Genomic DNA, 19,280 nt, shown 5'->3' with positions numbered 1-19,280 from the left:
ATTTGAGCTCAGAAAATATTACAAACAAACACATAGATACACAATCCCGCTAAATCCATTATTCAGTTATTTACATTACAGGTTTTACGCTGCGTAAAAGCGCTGCTACGCGGAGACTGAGCCGAGGCGTGCGCCGCGGCACAGGGCACAGACGTCGGGGGGAAGGAAACGCCGCCGACCCTTCCTGCAGAAGAACAGCAAATGAAATGAGACTACGCGGGGTCGCAGGCCTGAACGACGCATTTTTGCGTCCCACCAAAATGTTGGTCGTGTGATTATTGCGGTGTTTTGTGTTCTATTGAAACACGCATTCCATTAAAGTAGATGCTTTAAAAGGGGGGGGGGGGGGGGGCTACGTGGTGAAAGAGCTGATTTAGGAACTGATGTCATGTCGCTAGAGGCCTCGGGGTCACCCCCCAAGGGAGTAATAGCAAAGAGTGCGGAATAAATCAGCCAAAGTGTCGTTTAAAAAAAAACTGCAATATAATAATAAAAAACACTAGAAGCATTTATTTTCTGTTTTCACATCTTATGAAATCGGCTAATTTTCGAGGTCTGAACTCCTCCTCACCCTCCAGAATGAGATTTCCCTATTAAGGCCGCTTTGATGCGCAACTGTCACCTTTTGATGGAGTCGGTAAAGCGGAGCGACAATCAGCTGGCAAAGGGATAAGCTTCGGCTGCTGCAGGGGCGAATACGCAAGTCTGCAGCCCCAATACACATCCGCACAATCAACATGCGCACAGAGGACGACCCGGAGAGATCGGGCTTCAGTGGCTCGGGTTCATTCGGCCGAACTGGGAGCTCGGGAGGGACTGCAGATCTTTAAGCATCTCTCCTCCCCTCCATCCGGCAGAAGGTAAGAACTTATTAAAGCTTAAATGTAAAAACGGCGTGCCCGTGAGCTGCCGGGTCACTCGTGCTTTTAATGATAGATTTCTGCAGGTATTTAACACAATAAGCCTTGTTTTTTTTCCCAACTCTATATTCTGCTCACGTTTTAGATGGGATTTATATTGCATTTTCAGACACTGGAGAGGCACGTGTGCGTCAAACCAAACGTAGAGACGCGCATCCAACATGCTTCACAGTCACAGACATAACTGCCCATAATTATCACAGAGAAATATACACGAGAAACTTTCCAAGCATATAGTTCTGCACGCTCCAGCAGAAACGTAATTATCAACCGCTGTAATTGAAACCAGATTCTATTTGTCCTGCTTCAGCTTCTTTTCCTTCACCTAACGCGCGCACGAGCACATCTTAATGCGAGATTTGTTCCGCCAGTGTCGTGACACCCCGAGCCGACGCAGCATTCATCTCCACTCCTTTGGGAATTCAAATAAGACGCGAGAAAGAGCAAATATCCAAACATGTACCGTGCCAGGGGCGCGCGCGGCGGCGCGTCACGCGGGAGAAACTTCCACGCGATGTTAGGGAGCGTGTTTTCTAATCAGATACTAATGAAGCCTGGAATTACGTTATCCTCCTGTTTTCCTGTGTGTGTGTGTGTGTGCCAAGATAACTTAAATATTGCAAAGCTAATTTCGATGTAAAGAAAGAATGCAGATTGTTAACAATATTATTATTTTTTTACAAAATTAGCTGGCACAGTTTCTTATAATCGCGTGTAGTGTAACGTAGATTTAAATATTGAGTTTTTCGTCTAAACCATGCAAATTATTTTGTTAGTTTTCAAGCGGAGAGAATATCTAACAAGCATTTAATTTAATTGTTATGTTTTTTATGCGTCCTGTAAAAATGCAGGGCAGAGAATACAGATCAATAGCTTGTTGTTGTTGTTGTTTATAGAATTGTGCACAACATGGGCTTAGCGATAAAAAAAATTTAAATCACAGCAAGGCTCTGGTGCTTTGAAACTAAACTCCTTTCAACTTCTCTTTTTTCTATTTATGAGATTAAAGATAATTTAAGATTTACTTCCTCTGGGGATTAACACATTCATGATTTGAAAAAGAAAAAGGTAATACAGAATGGTAATAATATCAGTGTAGACTTTACACTGCACTCATCTTCTGTGTGTATTTGGTATAATACACTTGAAAAGCGTCTCATTGAATTGAATTTTAGAATTGTGAACAAAATACTGTTTTAGATGGGATCATTTATCCGTGTGAAGCAGCAGAGATGATTCACAGTCGGCCTGCAAACGCACAACTAAGTCTGAGCAGAGAGGGCTGCTGTGTGTCTTGGGGGGGAGGTGGGAGGCTGAGGGTTTGACCAATGACGGCCCAGCTGCCTCAGCTAAAGGTCACATGAGGTGACCTCAGACATTCTCACCCTCACCTAAGGCCCGGGCAGAAGTTTTCCATAACGAGACGCTCCTCAGCTGAACCTCTCAGGACCCCGGAGCAACTTCAGCTTCACCTGCGGCAGAGGCGGCTCTTTTCATGGAAATTAAGCTGAAAGGTGGAGCCGTCTTTGTATTCAAGAAGGAAAATGACAGAAAATGTATGTTCCATGCCTGTGGCTGTGACCAAAAGACTCTTGTGTGCTTGGTATTCCTTTATATCTGCAGCCATGCATGATGGCTGCGTGTGCATCTCCACATGTGTGCGAGTTGTGTATTCTTGCAGTGGTGGCTCGGCGCCATTTGAAGGCAGGCGACCGGCCCAGGCGTGTGAAAGCAGATGAACCAAGTCGAATTTCATGACGCACGCACTTCTTGCTCTCCAAGGTTCTATTAAAAAGGAATGAAAACAAAACACAAGACACATCTGAGGCATTTTGTCTTTGAATCAATTTCTACACACGCTGAAGAGATCATGGCTCGCATGGATCCTGGAATAGCGATGGGAAAGAAATGATTGGGAAGGAGAGATTGCTGATTTATGTGATATAATATGAAAAGAATAATTAAAAAATTGACATAAAGGTTGAGGGTCTTGAGCTGGAGAAATAAAATCATTATTTGTGTTTTTGAGCCATTTTGATCTCCAAGGACCCCAACTAGTCTCAAAAAAGTGTTTAAAACAGAAACATGGGGGGGGGGGGGGGGGGCAGTAAAAGAAGAAATCAATCCGAAAAATACTTCAGTTCATGGTCTGTGCTGTTTGATGAAGAGCATACATGCAAATTAAAGCGGAATAATTTAGCATTTAGGATGAATAGCAGATCTACCCGCCTGCAAAGAAACACATTTTATCCTATATTCAGACCACAAAAGACACATACAGTGAATTTAAGCAAGAATCATTTAAAAAATAACAATAATCATGACCATGATCCATTAAAGTACGAAAGGAAAGAAATCAGATGTGCACAATGGAAGCCTTTCAGGCACAACGGCTACGCTAAGTCTCCGTCGTGCCTCTACAGCTGCTAACATGTTAGCCTTAGCCGAAGCGTCGTGTTCAGACACCTTCAGTTTGCACAGTCTGAACCAGATGGCATCTCTCAGCGCTGTTTTCTTTAGGCCCGTCGCCTACTGTAACGTTTACCTCTGTTGGCCGCTGTCAGCCACCCGGAGTCTGTGTCTGCGTCTGAGGGGGGGGGGCCCGCCGGGGCCCCCGACTTCAGATAGAAAATGACACCTGAGAGCTTTTGTCTGTTTAAGTTTTCTTCTTCTTTTTGCTTTCGCTTCTTGTCGTGTACTTTTCCGCTCACACTGAGGCGAACGATGTTGTGAAATGTGTGTTCGGCACGCTGTTCGCGCTCAAATTCTTTTAGCCGCCCTTCTGTGCTAACGTTCTAAAAAATCCAAAACTCAGATTACGGCACATTTAGTCATCACAGGAGCAAACTATGCGGAGGAATCCGACTTCGTCAACACAGATTATTCTAAATTGCTCTATTAAGTAAAATGAGATCTTTTTGTGGAGCCTCCATGGATTTAGAAATTTAGAAATAATGTGGGCAGCTACTGTATCGCTGTTTAAAGTCTGAGAGGGTTTTTATTTCTGTGGAAACAGAATCCTGAATGCTTGCAGAGATAAAGCCGATCAGATTCCCCAGCTGTGCAAACAGGGCATCCGTGGGCAGAAAATGCTCAAATGATGGAGGCGACCACTTAGGAAGACATTTTACGTCATTTATCCACTTAAATGTTTCCTCGATCAAACCGCCGAGCTTTCCGGAGGGCCATGAGTGGAGAATTATGGAAACCTGTGGTATTTAAATTGTAGAATATATTGTCCATGTAGAAATATTTTGTGGTAATTTGCTTCACCGGTGGGTAACCGGCCAATTGAACAGCATCCTTATGGGGATTTAAAATAGCAGTAACAATTAATTTTACACCCAAAAGGGAATGGAACTATGAGCAATCATTATTTGGAAGTCGTTTCGAAAAAGACATGTCGCCATGTTTGTGCAAGTCAAAATTCTGTTTTCTCCAGTAAATATGCATCATTAGGTCACTTCTGTCTTTAATACGCTCATTAATTTAAAACATATTTATGAAAAAGCCAAACTAATGGCTCAGTAACAATGACCTTGCAGGTATGACCTCTAGTCTGTTCTCTCCTGTTATAATAATTGCTGGACGGATATTTTAAAGACTGGCAAACATCTTCTAAGTCCAGCGCATCACTGAATCAGTGCTTTATAGAACATTCACACAACATGTGCTCTTTCTGTTCTGCAGCACAGACATAAATAGCACCGGTCCCTCCTATAATCACACGTTGCACCTCTAAATTAAACTGTGATAACTATCAGTCTGCTATAAATGAATGTCCGAGCATGTTGGGCGTCACCAATAGCAGCCTGCTAGTCAAATCAAACTGTCTTTGCTGCCAGGAAACAGGCTATTCCTCATGCAGATAAATGGCGAGTCAGCACTTTTTCCTTACATTACACACGGCCTGAGATCAGCAAAGATTTCTTCCTCTGCTTCCAGGGCCAGTTTCCATTTGTCTCTATCCCAGCAGCAGCAGCTCGTTGCCTCTGGAACCCACAGCCGGCACTCAGAAGCCCCACCCGCTCTGTAAGTCGCTCTGGCGTTGGCTGAAGTGTAAAATGTTTACGCCTTGTAAAAATATTTCTTTGGACCGCTGTCTTATTAAAGCCAGATGTTGCTCGTCACAGTTTTCCCTTCTGCAAATGTAGAGATGCTTTTTCTTTTTCTTCTGGCGTTTCCATCTCTACACAAACCGTGCGGTCAACGGTTCTGAGACTCTTGTTTTCCGATTGACAAGCAGCTATTATCCAGATATTTGTAAAATATCGATATGTGTCGACATTTCTCACGGTGCTTTCTTCTTTTCTGTGCCTGCTGAATGTACATTCTGGATGTGGCTTCAAATAGAGTATAAATTATCATGCATTTGAGTAGTTGGTTATAAAGTATAGGCTAGCTGAGGTAATAACTGTTGCTGCATCCTGCATAGCCGCATCATTACCGCCACCATGGATGTTATGTTTTTGACTGTGCTTGTTTGTTAGCAGAATTACAGAACAATTGCTGGATGGATTTTGATGATGGGTCGATTACATTTTGAGAGCTGTTTTATTTTTTATTTTTTTATTGGTATTGTTAAATGTCGATGATTTATTTACGAAGGACTTTCAGCGGAAACAAGACCGCAAGGGCTTTTTTGAAATTCTCCTCTTAGACAGGGTGTTTGACTGTACTTGTACTGTAATACATTCCAATGTACTTGTACTACTCTGACATTCTATCTAATAAATATAGATTCATTCAAAAGAGGGACGCTGTCCTGCAGCGTCTGTCTGCTATTTTGACCAACGACTGTCACAGATATTTCATGCAAATGTCTTGGAACGGCGTTAAGTGGTGGACAAAGGGTGTAACATGTGACCTTTAAATGTTAACATTGAAATACCATTTATAGATTCAAAAATCAACTCTGATTCACTTTTACTTTTCATGGTTGGTGTATAAAGCTACCAAGAACAATTAAGAACCTTTTGATGATGATCCAGATCACCATGTGGATCCATTGATGAGGGGAATGAGCTGCTTGGAGGAGGTCTGCGATCTCCGAGTGCTTTTTCTTTTACTGCAACAACAATTAAAATGTACTTCAATCTAATTATAACTTAGGATACTATGTTATGAATCTATATTGCAGTTGATTATTCAGGTGTGAACAGGTGTAGACAGGAAGTCAAACTATTTACCTAATATCTACAAGATTCTTCAGCTTGTGATCTATTATAAGTAATATCTACAATGTTTTATGAACCCTCTATGTCTTAAAAGAAAGCTTATGAATGTGTTATGAGTAACTAGGAATGCCCTCATAACACAAAATATATTCATTAGAGACTTTTATCTGCCATTGTCTCCAGTCCTGATGCTAAGCTAAGCTAACTGGATGCAGCTTCCTATTTAGTCACATGTGGATGAAAAATAAGTGCATTTCCCGCAACATATAGAAACATGCCTTTTAATAATCTATATTACACCATCATGATGAAGTTTCTACAGCTGATGTCGGAAAACGACAGATGTTTTCACGGATGTGAAAATAGGATGGCACCTGACCTTTTCGTAAATGAGATAAACAGTATAGAGAAAATAGGGAAATAAAAAGGTAAATCGTTAAAAACGTCAACACTCCACATGGTGCACCTGCATGGGGGCGCCATCATTCACCCTCCCAGCCGACAGCATTTCCAATCCAACAAGAGCAGCTGGTGTGGAGATCGACTTATGGGATTGGATCCGACCCAGCAGTGTCTTATACACTCAACCTATATGTCACAGATGGTAGGATTTCAGTGTGGTTGTTAAAGGAAATCCATTCAGGGGTATTGATCTCTATAAGATCTGATCTCTCTCTGCCTCCACAGGAGCCGAACATCCGCGGAGAACTGGAAGGAAGTGGAGCCACTGAAATCACACTCAACCCTCAATGGTTGGACTGTAGGAAATACCGTGCAAAAATATTCACAGAGATTAACGCCAGAGTCGTTTAAACCTGTCGGTGTCTGCCGGCTCGACAGCAATGCAACCTATAAAAAAAATGCTGATTGCATTTCTTTTTACATTTCCTGGTCTGAAAATCTGTGAATCATAGTGGAGGGAATAATGTCTGTTTTCAAACTGTGCAAAAGAAAACTGCACAATCTGCACTGTGGCACCTGCAGTGGAAGAAAACTGGGGGGGGGGGGGGCACTGTTGACTCAGCGTTTGCGCTCCTCTGCGCAGAATGAGCTCAGTAATTATCAGTTTGTGTCAAAGATGACTCAGAAATAAATGCAAAGAACCCCAAAGATTGCTCCTTCAAGATAAAGTTAGGAGCTGCATATATTTATATAGCAGGTACCATCTGTTTTTGTCACTTACACAAGATTTAGCTGTTGATGCTAATGCTGTAGTGATGAATGGCACTTTTGATTAAAAACAATTAGCGTTGTCTCCCATTAAGACTATATTTTATAAGACAAGATTCTAAATTTCCATCAGAAGTTTCCCTATTGAATAAACAATATGTGCAATTATTGATTTAATCCGTATCTGATTGAGAAATTTAATCTGAATATGGAACTGTACTGTGGAAACATGTCATCCTGATGATAATAACTGACATTTTAATAAAGAAATGTAATTTACCGCTGTTATTTTATGAAGCACATTGTGGTCCAGTTTCTGACATTTCAGTCAATGTGTTTGGAAATTATTTATTTAACATTACAGCATTTTATTTCATTTTCCTTTGATTTATTGGACTGTTTGCCTGAAATCTGTTTTAAAAACTCCACAAGCAGATTGTGCAGGAACAAGTGCATAATTCCTGTTTGACGCCCCCCCCCCCCTCCCCCCTATCTCTCTGTCTTTTTCTGTGTGCCTCTCAGACACTCTCTAATCTGTGAAAAGACAGTCACGTCCAGAGTTTGTCGTCTGCAGTGAAAACCCTGCAGGTGGAAAACGACCCGACGCCTGCGCCTCCAGTCTCCACAGCTCTCCTTCATTATTCCACGCGGCAGGAGAGGCAGATCTCACGGTGTGGTAATCCCTGCTGGAAGGCATCACCATACACCGTCATTAACGAAATGGAAGAAACACAAGCTCGTATATACACATCTATAGTTTGGTTGCAGCGGCTAAAGGTGTATATTTCTATGCAGGAGGTGTCATGGCGACTGATATAGACCCTCTGTTGTAGGTTAGGGGCATGGAGGGTTCTTCTTTGTTTCTCTTGATGTCATTTATAGAGGATGGAATGCATCTGCTTGTGAGGTCTGTCTGTGAGGATAAAAGATAACTTTTGCATCATTTTGAAATCTGAAATCTTTATTCTTTATGAATTACAATAGTTTGGATTTGGCTGATCAAAGAAAGTACCATGAAATACACCCTAAGAGCCAGCAGAGGGCGCTAGAGATAATTAAAGTTAATTAGCCGAAATAACCAGGTGTAATTTCTGCTTTAATTGAAGGCTTTCAGCAACTGATTTCCTTTGACATGTGTCTATTACACTTACACATAATCATATGATAGGGCTTTAAAATTATAGTTCATTTATCATCTCTTTTATGTTCCTGTAATTAAATATTCCAAAATATATCAGAATATTTTACCAACATGATGTAATTACATTATTTTTATTTAAATGATTTATAGCTACTCATGACTGGATCATCATTGATGTCTTTAATTTTCTTATAGATCTACTAGGGCACAAAATATACCTAACAAAAATTAAGATAACTATTAAGATAAAATTATCCTTGTCTTACACAGTGTGTGTGTAAAAATAAAATAAAAACCCCAAAGAGCAGGAAAAGAAGAAACCCCCCGCTGCTCCTTCAATGCCTTTGGCGTGACTCCAGCACTGTCCTCTCCTCAATTTATGAGGCATCATGGTGGGTAATAAAGCGGAAAGGTCAGGGGATGTGTTTTTATCTGCTCTAAACCAGTAGGTCAGATTTCCACTTTCCACACCACAACTCTGTGACAGCAGCTGGTGCCCTTCTGGTTAAAACAATACACGCACCTTGCTCCCTCACACATCATATCACCAATTCTCCATCTTACTGGGACTGTTACACAGATGCCTGGGATATATGACAGAATAGATTTATTACAAGGGTTCCTTCACAGCCTCCGATATAAGCACTGAGTAATGTAAGCCATACATTATGAATCCAATTTGTTTGGCTGAGCTCAGATCTTCTGACTGCGAAGTGCTGCACGTCACGCTCCCACCACCAGATGGCAGTAGAATAGTAAAAGTAGTACTGTCGTAACAAGTAATAGGTTGGGTGTACTTTACTTATGTTTTCGATGGCTTGATTGATACTTGATCAAAAGGAGCCATTACTCAAATAGTAGAAAATGGAAAGAAGAAAATATATTTTAAGCACAGTCAGAGAGGTCACTTCATGATCGTGGGATATCTAGATATCAGAGATGCTCCCGGACAAACAAAGGAAAAATAAGATAAAATAATAAAATAATGTTTGCCAGGTTCTGGTTCTTTCAACACAAACGAGTTTCCATATTGTGATACAGATACATGCAGATGGAATGAAGTTATGTTCTGCATTTTAATGGTCAGTTATCGCTACAGGGCTCAAATAAAACCCAAAGACTGAAGAAGATGGAGAGAAGCAGCATCTCCGTGAACAACAGACCCGAAACGGGGAACAAATACAAATCAGTGCTATTTGATATTCCACAGCGGCGTCTCTCCATCTGTCTCCGTGTTTTAGCACCGGACATCGAAAGGTCAGACTCGATTAGGTCCAGAAGCTGAGGCTGAGAACTTGACAGGACCTGCTAAAAACGATTACGAATAAATACATTTAATATGAGAAAATTAAAGAATGATAGCTAGATAATAGAATATTTTGTGGAGCTTGAGTTAAATTATTTTCTACAGTTTATCAGTGCAGCAAATGATGACTTACAATAAAATTATAATGACTTAAAATGATGAAAGGGACAAAACAGATAATGAGCATGTGTGCAGAGATTCACCCACCGGGTCAGAACCTCTGCACAGACGCACCCCCCTGACTCAGACTACACAGCAGACATACAGCGAAGGGCATGAAGCACAGACACAAACAGCCCTGATATGCTTCTCCAGCAGCACTTGAGATTTATTGGATGTGTGGAGAATGAACTGGGATGATGAAATCCCAGTCGATGCTGTGGTACAGCCAGCCTCTGATGTTTAGACTGCAGGCAGGTGAGAGGTCACACCTCCCAGCCCGACACCAGAGCGACACTCAAGAGACCAGCGGGAACCTAATGAAGCCCTGATGAAATCTAAAAGCAGCCTTTGTTAGCTTGTTTCGGGCAAACATTTTTCCAATCTGTTTCCGTGCTATTTAATTTTTCATGTGCCTGCCAGCCATTTATTTTATTTTATTGCAGTTTCATGCCTTCATTGTTATTTCTGTGGCCTTTATATTGTATTTAATATTCGTCTAACCAACACAAATTTTATTCTGGAGCATTGCTATGAATGTAAGAGTAAAAAAAAAATGGTAGTGAATGTGATCTACCCTTTAGTATACTGAGAAAGGAGGCATGGAGGCCTTGCAGCAAATAATCTCTGGTCACATGGGGGGGTGCAGGTTACCTACAAAATACAAACCTGGGATGCCAGCGTCTAAAACCATTTGATGACTAATACTATTACCAATAGGTGTGAGTGTCGCCCAGTTTCAGCTGGGATAGGCTCCAACACTCCATGACCATGCAAAGGATAAACGGTGGCAGTAAAGCCATGTCAGCATTAGTCGTATTTGGAATAACATTTAATGCAAATTTTAAACAGAAAAGCACTCGGAGAGCGCAGACCTCCGCCAAGTAGCTCATTCCCCTCATAATTAGATTTACACCGTCCACACGGTGATCTGGATCATCACCAAAAGGTTCTAAATTAGTTCGTGGTATCTTTATACTCCAACCCTGAAAAGTAAATTGAATTGGAGTTTATGTGTATTATTAACTGATTTTTGAATCCATAAATGGGGTTTTCAATTTTTAAATGTCTCATTTTGGATCAGTTCATGATAGTGCATATCAGACCCCTTTATGACTGTGACTCTTGGTGAGTGACTTGAATGCATATTTTACAAGATGTGATTTTTTATTATCTTTATTTTTTAAGCCTCTATTATAAGTAAATGGAAAAATCCAGATTTGTTTGTATCGCGACATTATCCGCATTCCGGATCCGATCCAAATTACATTTGTCGTGTTATGTTCAGTACTTATATTTGATCCGATACATATCGGATCAAATATAAGAAAACGGAAAAATCCAGATTTGTTTGTATCGCGACATTATCCGCATTCCGGATCCAATCCAAATTAAATTTGTCGTGTTATGTTCAGTACTTATATTTGATCCGATACATATCGGATCAAATATAAGAAAACATTAGTAACTGAAAATTTCTAATTCAATTAAGTGAAATATGAGAAATCTTATATTCTCCCTTGACTATCTCGTTTATTTTTTTGTGTTTCTACTCATCAATGAACTCAATGTCTTCAGAATTGGAAATGAAGTGACTTTGATTTTGACATGAGGGGATGGATACGGGTCGGCGTTAGGACCTTGCGGCCGCCATCTCGAGGAAGAGGGTGTGGCCTTGGGCGGCCGCGACACGGTGAGTGTTCCGCGTTTGCTCGCGGCTCGCGCACAACGGCGGGGTCCTCTCGGTGGCGCGAAGCGATGCTAATCACTGGTCGCCAGAAAAAACACTAAATCATAAACACAACCGGGCGTCGTTTTGGTTCCACCGGTGTTAACGGAAACACGGACAGCATGTCGGTGCTCGCGCTGCAAGAGTACGAGTTCGAGAGGCAGTTCAACGAGGACGAAGCCATCCGATGGATGCAGGAGAACTGGTAAGGCTGCGAGACGCGACGGAACGACGGAAATCCCACCTGGGAATAAGCGTCAAATTCAACGCGCCGGGTCGGCCGAGGCAGAATGCGAGTTGTAGACCGCTCAAGCATCACCGGGATTAAAGCTCGCCGCATCCTATTATGTCAGCCTCGCTGTCAGCATCCGCAAATCACCGCTTGCCCTTCTGAAAATGAACAAATTAACAGGCCCTTTTTATTATTTTTGCCGCGTGCGAATTTGACGCTCGAGCGGCGCGCTGAGCATCATTTACACCGCGCTGTTACATTATTCGTCTTTCTCGGGGGGAGGATTTGCCCTTGAATGCCCCTGATTTATTCTCCCCCGCATCAGTTATCATTTGCAGCGGCTATTGTAAAGGTCAACCATGTTGCTCCAACTCTCCCTCATCTGTTTAGTGTCTCTATCGGACCCGTGTTGAACCGAGCCGGGGCCCCCCCAAGGATGGTAAAAGACACCCCCCGCATTCATCCAGTGGTTTCTTCCTTCGAGAGATGAACGACTCAAGCTAATACAGTGGAATGACGAGGCATCAAGTGTAGCATGTTGTTACCAAGCTAACTATTACTTATCATTTTTCCAGAAGTTACTATTACTTGTCATTTTTCTAGAAGTTACTATTACTTATCATTTTTCTAGAAGTTACTATTAACTATTACTTATTTTTCTAATAGTTACTTTTAACTATTACTTAGTATTTTTCTAGTAGTTACTATTAACTATTACTTAGTATTTTTCTAGTAGTTACTATTAACTATTACTTAGTATTTTTCTAGTAGTTACTATTAACTATTACAGTAGGCAGCGGCATTTCTTTGTCAGAAAATTATTGAAATGTTCAATTGGTTGTTAAAGTAAACCTCAGGTTTATGTTTCAGCTTTTTCTTTTAAATCAGAGGACTTACAAATGAAACTAGACAATCTGTGTAGGATAAGAATTCTTGGCGGAACTGAGGACTGATTTAAGAAGAAAATTCAAATCTCTCAGTCATTGTTTGCTCAGGGCAGTGTCTGCAAGGCTACTGATATTCCATGGCTGCTGCTGTGAATAGTTAACATTGCTTTGTAAAACATGTGCATTGATGCATTTCATTTGTAGTTTCCAGGCGGGTCCAATGGGACTACAAGCTGCATGACCGCACAGAAGAGTGAATTGTTACTTGCCACATCAAGCCAAAACAAACTGAGTCGTGTGTAAAGTTGTCTTCAGCTTCATTGAACATTCAGTGGCTCTGTGTGCGTGTAAAAGCAGCAGACGTTGAGCAGGAAGTTCATCTGGCTTCTGTAAAAAGTTTAATTTAACATCCTGTTTTGTGCTGACGTCAGACTTTTGATAGTTCTTATTCATTGGAATGAAATGTGTGTTGAAAGAGAGCGAGAGAGCGTAGGTGCTGTCTCTTACCCTGGGTACTGACAACCGGCCAATAACGTTCACCTTCTGATGTCTGCTGACAGAGTATTAGCCAATCACGAAGCAGCGTATCTGTGCTGACTTCTCTCGGCTGTTCCTGTTAGAGGAGCCCCCCCCCCCCCTCCCAGCTGCCCCGTTGCAGCCGGCTGATATTAGGCAGCGACAGCAGAAATATGATTGGTTGTTCATCGACTTCATGATGAACAGGGAGCAGCAAGGCGTGCTTTTATTGCATTTTTTTGTGCACGTGAAGAAGGAAACCAGTTTGGAGTGTGGAGGCTGAGAATAGAAACGGACGAGCTGATTTCTCTCCGTGTTGTGAAGTTAATCTCAGCACAGAGACGAGGGCCTGCGGAGAATCGCTCCAGTTCTTTTCATCCTCGCCCTTGCATCACGATGCTTCTGTTGCCTGGCAACAAAGGCAGCCGGAGTTTGGTAGTTAATGAGTGGTCCTTTTCAAAATAGTAGTGGGTATAAAAGCTGTGGTGAAGTAGCAATATTAGTACGAGTACTAACTTTACTTGTCTAATAGGACTGCCGTAGGGGAAGTGGTGTCGTTTCGTGAATGAATGGATCGATTTATTTGATTGAAGAAGTTAATAAAACGCTCCTGCATGCCTGCAGCAGTTCTGTCCACGTGCAGCGGAGGAGGCTAAAGTTCAACCGTTACTGCGGTGACCGCCCCGTTCAGATTTGTTGTTTTTACTCTGATCAAATACCTGCTGTGACATCACTAACCCAGAATTGCAACACATTTTAAGGTGTGCTGATGTTGTTATCTGGCTTACACGCACTAATTTGTTCCGTTCAAACCCACTGTCTTCCGTGAATTTACTCGCGCAGCTCCCGAATCGTTGCGCTTTAATTCGCACGATAGGAAGAAAACGCCTTTTGATAAATGTAGAAGGTCGAGACGTCTCAACGGAAACGACGGAGAGAAACGGGATCCGCATTGTTTCACGCACAGCGCGTTCTCCCACAGAAATAATACGCAGCTCCCAGATAACGGCGTCTGCAGTGTGGGACACGGCGTCCGCGTCAAGGTTTCACGATAAGCTCGTTGATTCCATGTTCTGGAACGCACTGTGTGAAATAATAACACCAAGTCACTAGATTTGGTGTAACGTTTGTACATTTTGGACAGGATTTGAGAGGTAGTATTTGACAGACTTTTCACTGACAGGATGAAAATGATCTCGTAGGAGATTGTTGTGTAGTATTTTACTGGTGTAAGTTGATTACAGTGAGCATCGGCCTTTTGGATTTGTGTTGGCGTTACATTTGACCTGCTTCTGGATGATGCAGAAAATCTTCCTTGGATTTAAAACTGATAATTTTGACGTTACTCAGTTTGGTCTTCGGAGCCAAAGCGAGATCTGTTGCCTTCGATCCACTCGTTGATTTGCTGAATCTCTCTTGGCTCCCTCGCCCTCGTTCCTTTTATTAAGCCTTCCAGCTGCCTGGGATCCCCGTGGTGATCCCGTTCTTCACTTCTTCTGGGTTTCTGCCGACCAAATGAGACATCGCTGTTCGTATTATTACCTTTCGCCGTTCCACGTCATTCCTTTTTTACCCTATCGCCAGATCGGTTTCAATAATATTTGTAATTGTATTTAATTTTTTTTAACAGGAGTGACGTTATTTGTGGACAAACAAAATCAAGGCGGCTCACAAAGAAAGGATCATTTAAAGCCCCAGTGGGGAATATATTGCAGATAGTTCATTTAACATTTTTTATCGAAGCGATGAATGCTTTGTAAGATATCAGGTTAATACAGTGTTTGAGCGCCGCGTTAAGCTGCTGCTGTTACTGTTTCATATTAATCCCTGTGGCCTACATTTGATGCACAGATTACCATACAGATACGGAGGACATTCCTTTGTCCTGCCTCAAATCAAGTGCGATGACATGAAAGCAAACGGCAGGAATTGTGAGTTTGTTGGGTGAGAAAAAGAAATCCTAATAATTTCAGTGAGATTCCAGAGTCTTCTTGATGGCTGAGTGCGTCACGTTTCTTAACCCAGATTACGCCCCGGTGCACGAGGGGCCGCACGTCTCATAAGATCAGCGTCATTTGTGTGCTGGGAGGTTAAAAGCGTCAGCTAACATCAATGTAGCCATCTTGGATTTGTTTTGCATGCAAACACTCTTTGAAACTACGCCGTATGTAATGGTATTTTATTAGTCATGCATATCTACGCCCTGGGCGTGTGCACGTTGTGCCGTTGAGTGCTTGAGACGCAGGATGAACCAGTCTTACAGGCCGTCTTTTTGAAGTCATTTTGAAATCTGCGCCTTCTCCAGGTCCGGAGGGCTCGTTGCTCCCTGGATTATATTGGGTGCACCATGAAAGAGATTATTCCTACTCGCAGCACCTCTAGGCCTTATTCTGTGGTGGAATAGCAACTCTGATTGCCTTTCCCCCATGATGGACGCCCAGCAGTAGCAGGGAATAGAACCCGCACCTCGGTGAGACGCTGGCATGCAGACTGCGAACTCGGGATTACATAACGACCGGCTAATACAGATCCGAGTCCCAGTGCAGGTTATCCAGAGGCTTTAGAGCGCCCTCCGAGGGGGAGGGGATGGGATGAGCATCCTGTTTCTAGCGTCTACACCTCCAGCCACAACGATACACGCTCCTGTGTTGTGTTGTCGTGTTGTACTTGAATTAATGCTGGATCTGTGGCCGTTTGCGTTAAAAGGACGCAGTAGACGTTCCATTGGTTCTGTAAATCCATTTTATTTGCTCCGTCTTGTATCTCAGATCTAATGGATGTGGCAACAGCAGGAACAAGTCTGAGACGGCGCCCCAGCGTGTGAATCCAACGACGCTCGAGAGAAAGACATTTCAGACACAAATGTTCAATTTCCGTTTATTCGATTCCCCCCCCCCCCAAATGAAGCTGCTTTTATACGGAGGGGAAACATCTCAGCTGGAGGAAATCAGATGTTGCAAAGCCTCACGGCAAGCGAGAAATCTCTGTTGATCCTGTTCCTGCTCCGCGTTGCTTCTCCCCAAATGCGATCTGACATTCTGGCCCGTTTCTTGGTGCAGGCGAGCGGCAGCGTCAATCAGGATCCCGTCTTTCGTCCCTCCTTTCTAGTCCTGTTTGATTTTGCTGTTGTGCTCGTATTGACTTCTTTCCTCATCTGTCTGATAGTCGTGCTCCCGCCTCGTATGTCATCTGCATTTGGACCCTTCAGAAGGAAGCGGCAGGAACCCAAGTGTAGGTTTGAGACGGGACGGTGGAGTGAGGTGGGAGTGGGTGGGGGTGACCTGGGAAGTGAGAAGAGGTGTGTGTTTGTGTGCGACTCTCATTGAATGAATGAACGAATGTCAACTTTGACCTCAAAACGGCTACGTTGCGTTCCGTGATGCTTTCTTCTCCCCTCCTTCTCGTGTAGTTGAGAAACAGTGATGTCATTCCAACTCTATTTCCGTTCCCTTACTTTGTTCCAGAAGTTTAATCATTACCTCGAGTATCTTTTTTTGACTCTTGTCGATACCTTTTGTGGTAACATAGTGAAAGAAATCACACACGAGTCTCTCTGCATTTCCAGGAAGAAGTCTTTCCTCTACTCCGCGCTCTACGCCGCCTTCATCCTGGGCGGCCGGCGCGTCATGAAACAGAGGGAGAAGTTTGAGCTGAGGAAACCGCTGGTGCTGTGGTCGCTCACGCTCGCCGTATTCAGGTGAGAAAGGGTTTAGATGACTGAAAGCAACCAATAAGAATGGACCAAGGTGGGGGAAACAAACACCCCCCTCTGGATTTTCTGTTGTGTGGTAGAAATATCTCCGGTGCTGTAATCTGTATTGCTTTAGATCGATGCTAGGCGGTCCCGTTAATGCAGCCGCGTATCACGTACGCTGCTTACGATGCGAGGTCATAGTTTATTCTTTCTACTTTGTAGAGATCGTCTTTAGCTTCCACGGAGTTGCTGCGAGTCGACTCGGATCAAAACGAAATCGGATTATAATACGCCATAATCCAACATCACGCCGCTTTTACGACGTCTGTCTTCTGTCTGCTTCGTGTCTGTCCTCCCAGTATATTTGGTGCCATCCGAACCGGGAGCTACATGACTAACATCCTCATGATCAAAGGGCTCAAACAGTCCGTCTGTGACCAGAGCTTTTACAACGGACCCGTCAGCAAGTTCTGGGCGTACGCCTTCGTACTCAGTAAAGCTCCAGAACTGGGTAAGAGGCGACGTTTTAAGAGACTTCCTTTCCTGGCATGCCGTTCAGATGTTCCAGCCTCACTCTGTACCTCCTTCATTTGTTCCTCCTCCTCCTCATGAACTCCCGCCGTCCTTCAGGTGACACGCTCTTCATCGTCCTGAGGAAACAGAAGCTCATCTTCCTCCACTGGTACCACCACATCACCGTGCTGCTCTACTCCTGGTACTCCTACAAAGACATGGTCGCCGGCGGCGGCTGGTTCATGACCATGAACTATTTGGTCCACGCCGTCATGTACTCGTACTACGCCTTGCGGGCGGCCGGTTTCAAGGTGTCGCGCAAGTTCGCCATGTTCATCACGTTGACCCAGATCACCCAGATGCTGATGGGCTGCGTGGTCAACTACTTGGTGTACTCGTGGATGCAGCAGGGCCAGGAGTGTCCGTCCCACATGCAGAACATTGTGTGGTCGTCGCTCATGTACCTCAGCTACTTCGTGCTCTTTGTCCAGTTCTTCGTCGAGGCCTACTTTAGCAAGTCTAAACCGTCGACCGCTGCCGAGCCCAGGAAGATGAAGTAGATGCGTAAAGGGAGGCGATGAAGACGAAGGGGTGGAGAGCAGGGACCTGTGGTTTGAGAGAATCAGTTGGGGTTTGGGGGGGGGGGGGGGGGCGGTCCAAAGAGTTGTTGGGATGAAAGGGGAATGATTGTTTGTCAGCCTACAGTTTAAAACGCTCCTTTCCAGATCAAGATGAATCCTTTTTAAGATTTAAAGGACAAAGGAATAAATTAATCAAAATGCCCCTCGTGTATGTTTACGTGGTATTCGTGAGAAATAAATCGTCTTGCTTTGTTTCCACCCGTCTGAAGAAACGTTTGAAACACTGGAGGGGACTTTGTGAAGCTCCTCCGTGTCGATGTGAACCGGTGGGGGGGGGGGGGGGGTGAACGGCTCCGTGTCGTCTGTGTCTTACATTGCTAAATGTGATATTTTCTCAGGTCTTAGCTTAACTCTTTCCTAATATAATGTGCATATCAAGAGAACGTCGACGCGTTTAACACCAGCCGGTACGAAATGAAATGACCGATTCAGATGATCGCACCGCTGACGGGCGTGCTGGGAAACGGATGCTGACATGGCCCCCGCTTCAAAGCATGAAACGACCTCAAAGAAGTCGCCGACCACTCGGGCGGGGGGGGGGGACGGCCAGACGTTAGACTTTTAAAAAGCTTTTGATTCAAGTTTCCCTACCAGTGAAGGACAAGTTTATGTTAAACAGAAGGATAAAAAATAAATACAAAAATCTAAACATGCAAATTGTTAAAAATCTGCTGTATTGACTTTACAAATTGTGTGTATCCATAATGGTGTCTGTTTTGCTATTCATTTGCACTGTGTCAATGTAAAATAAAATAAAAACTTAATGTACGAACAAAGTGCTAAAACATGAAATGTGGTGTTTGTTCTTTATCCGAAATATTTTGAGTTGACTCAATTCTAAATATTTTTCTCGCAAAGTCTGTTCAAGACTGAATAATTCCATCAATATTTCACGGACGAGGTAAATATCTGAAAATGGTAACAGGAAGCAGGAAGGTTGACGAAGTGTCAAAATTATGAGGAAGAGGGGAATTAAAGTCTGGCCAATCAGATCCAGATCAAATCCAGTCAATTTAAAGAAGATTATTTTTCATTACTCATAAGTAAACAATTTTAATTTACAGCCACTGCCAATGACGTCATTGCATCGCCATTTCTACCTTGCTTGACTTTCTCTTAAACAATGTCGCCATCTGTTGGAGGAAAGACACAACAGCATCGGGAATTTATGTGGTTATTTTCTAATTATATAAAT

At 43.1% G+C, this 19,280-nt stretch overlaps 1 protein-coding gene across 1 annotated transcript; it reads left to right on the top strand.

The window, feature by feature from the left end:
• Positions 1–11,614: 11,614 nt before the first annotated feature.
• elovl6 (ELOVL fatty acid elongase 6) lies at positions 11,615–18,058 on the top strand. The gene is made up of 4 exons (XM_068740161.1): positions 11,615–11,807; positions 16,803–16,934; positions 17,291–17,442; positions 17,562–18,058. Exons 1-4 carry the CDS (start codon positions 11,725–11,727, stop codon positions 18,002–18,004), a joined length of 810 nt encoding a protein of 269 aa, XP_068596262.1. The 5' UTR covers positions 11,615–11,724; the 3' UTR covers positions 18,005–18,058.
• Positions 18,059–19,280: the final 1,222 nt, after the last annotated feature.

This window comes from Brachionichthys hirsutus, chromosome 6 (genome assembly GCF_040956055.1).
Source record: "Brachionichthys hirsutus isolate HB-005 chromosome 6, CSIRO-AGI_Bhir_v1, whole genome shotgun sequence".
In the NCBI taxonomy this organism is placed as follows: domain Eukaryota; kingdom Metazoa; phylum Chordata; class Actinopteri; order Lophiiformes; family Brachionichthyidae; genus Brachionichthys; species Brachionichthys hirsutus.
The sequence above is the reverse complement of the archived record's forward strand: the minus strand, read 5'-3'. Positions and strand labels throughout refer to the sequence as shown.

Bases quoted from the DNA above. Each gene is read 5' to 3' on its own strand.
- elovl6 (XM_068740161.1), top strand. From the start codon at position 11,725: ATGTCGGTGCTCGCGCTGCAAGAGTACGAGTTCGAGAGGCAGTTCAAC. The intron at 11,808-16,802 runs GTAAGGCTGCGA...CTGCATTTCCAG, and splicing joins CGATGGATGCAGGAGAACTG to GAAGAAGTCTTTCCTCTACT. The intron at 17,443-17,561 runs GTAAGAGGCGAC...GCCGTCCTTCAG, and splicing joins CAGTAAAGCTCCAGAACTGG to GTGACACGCTCTTCATCGTC.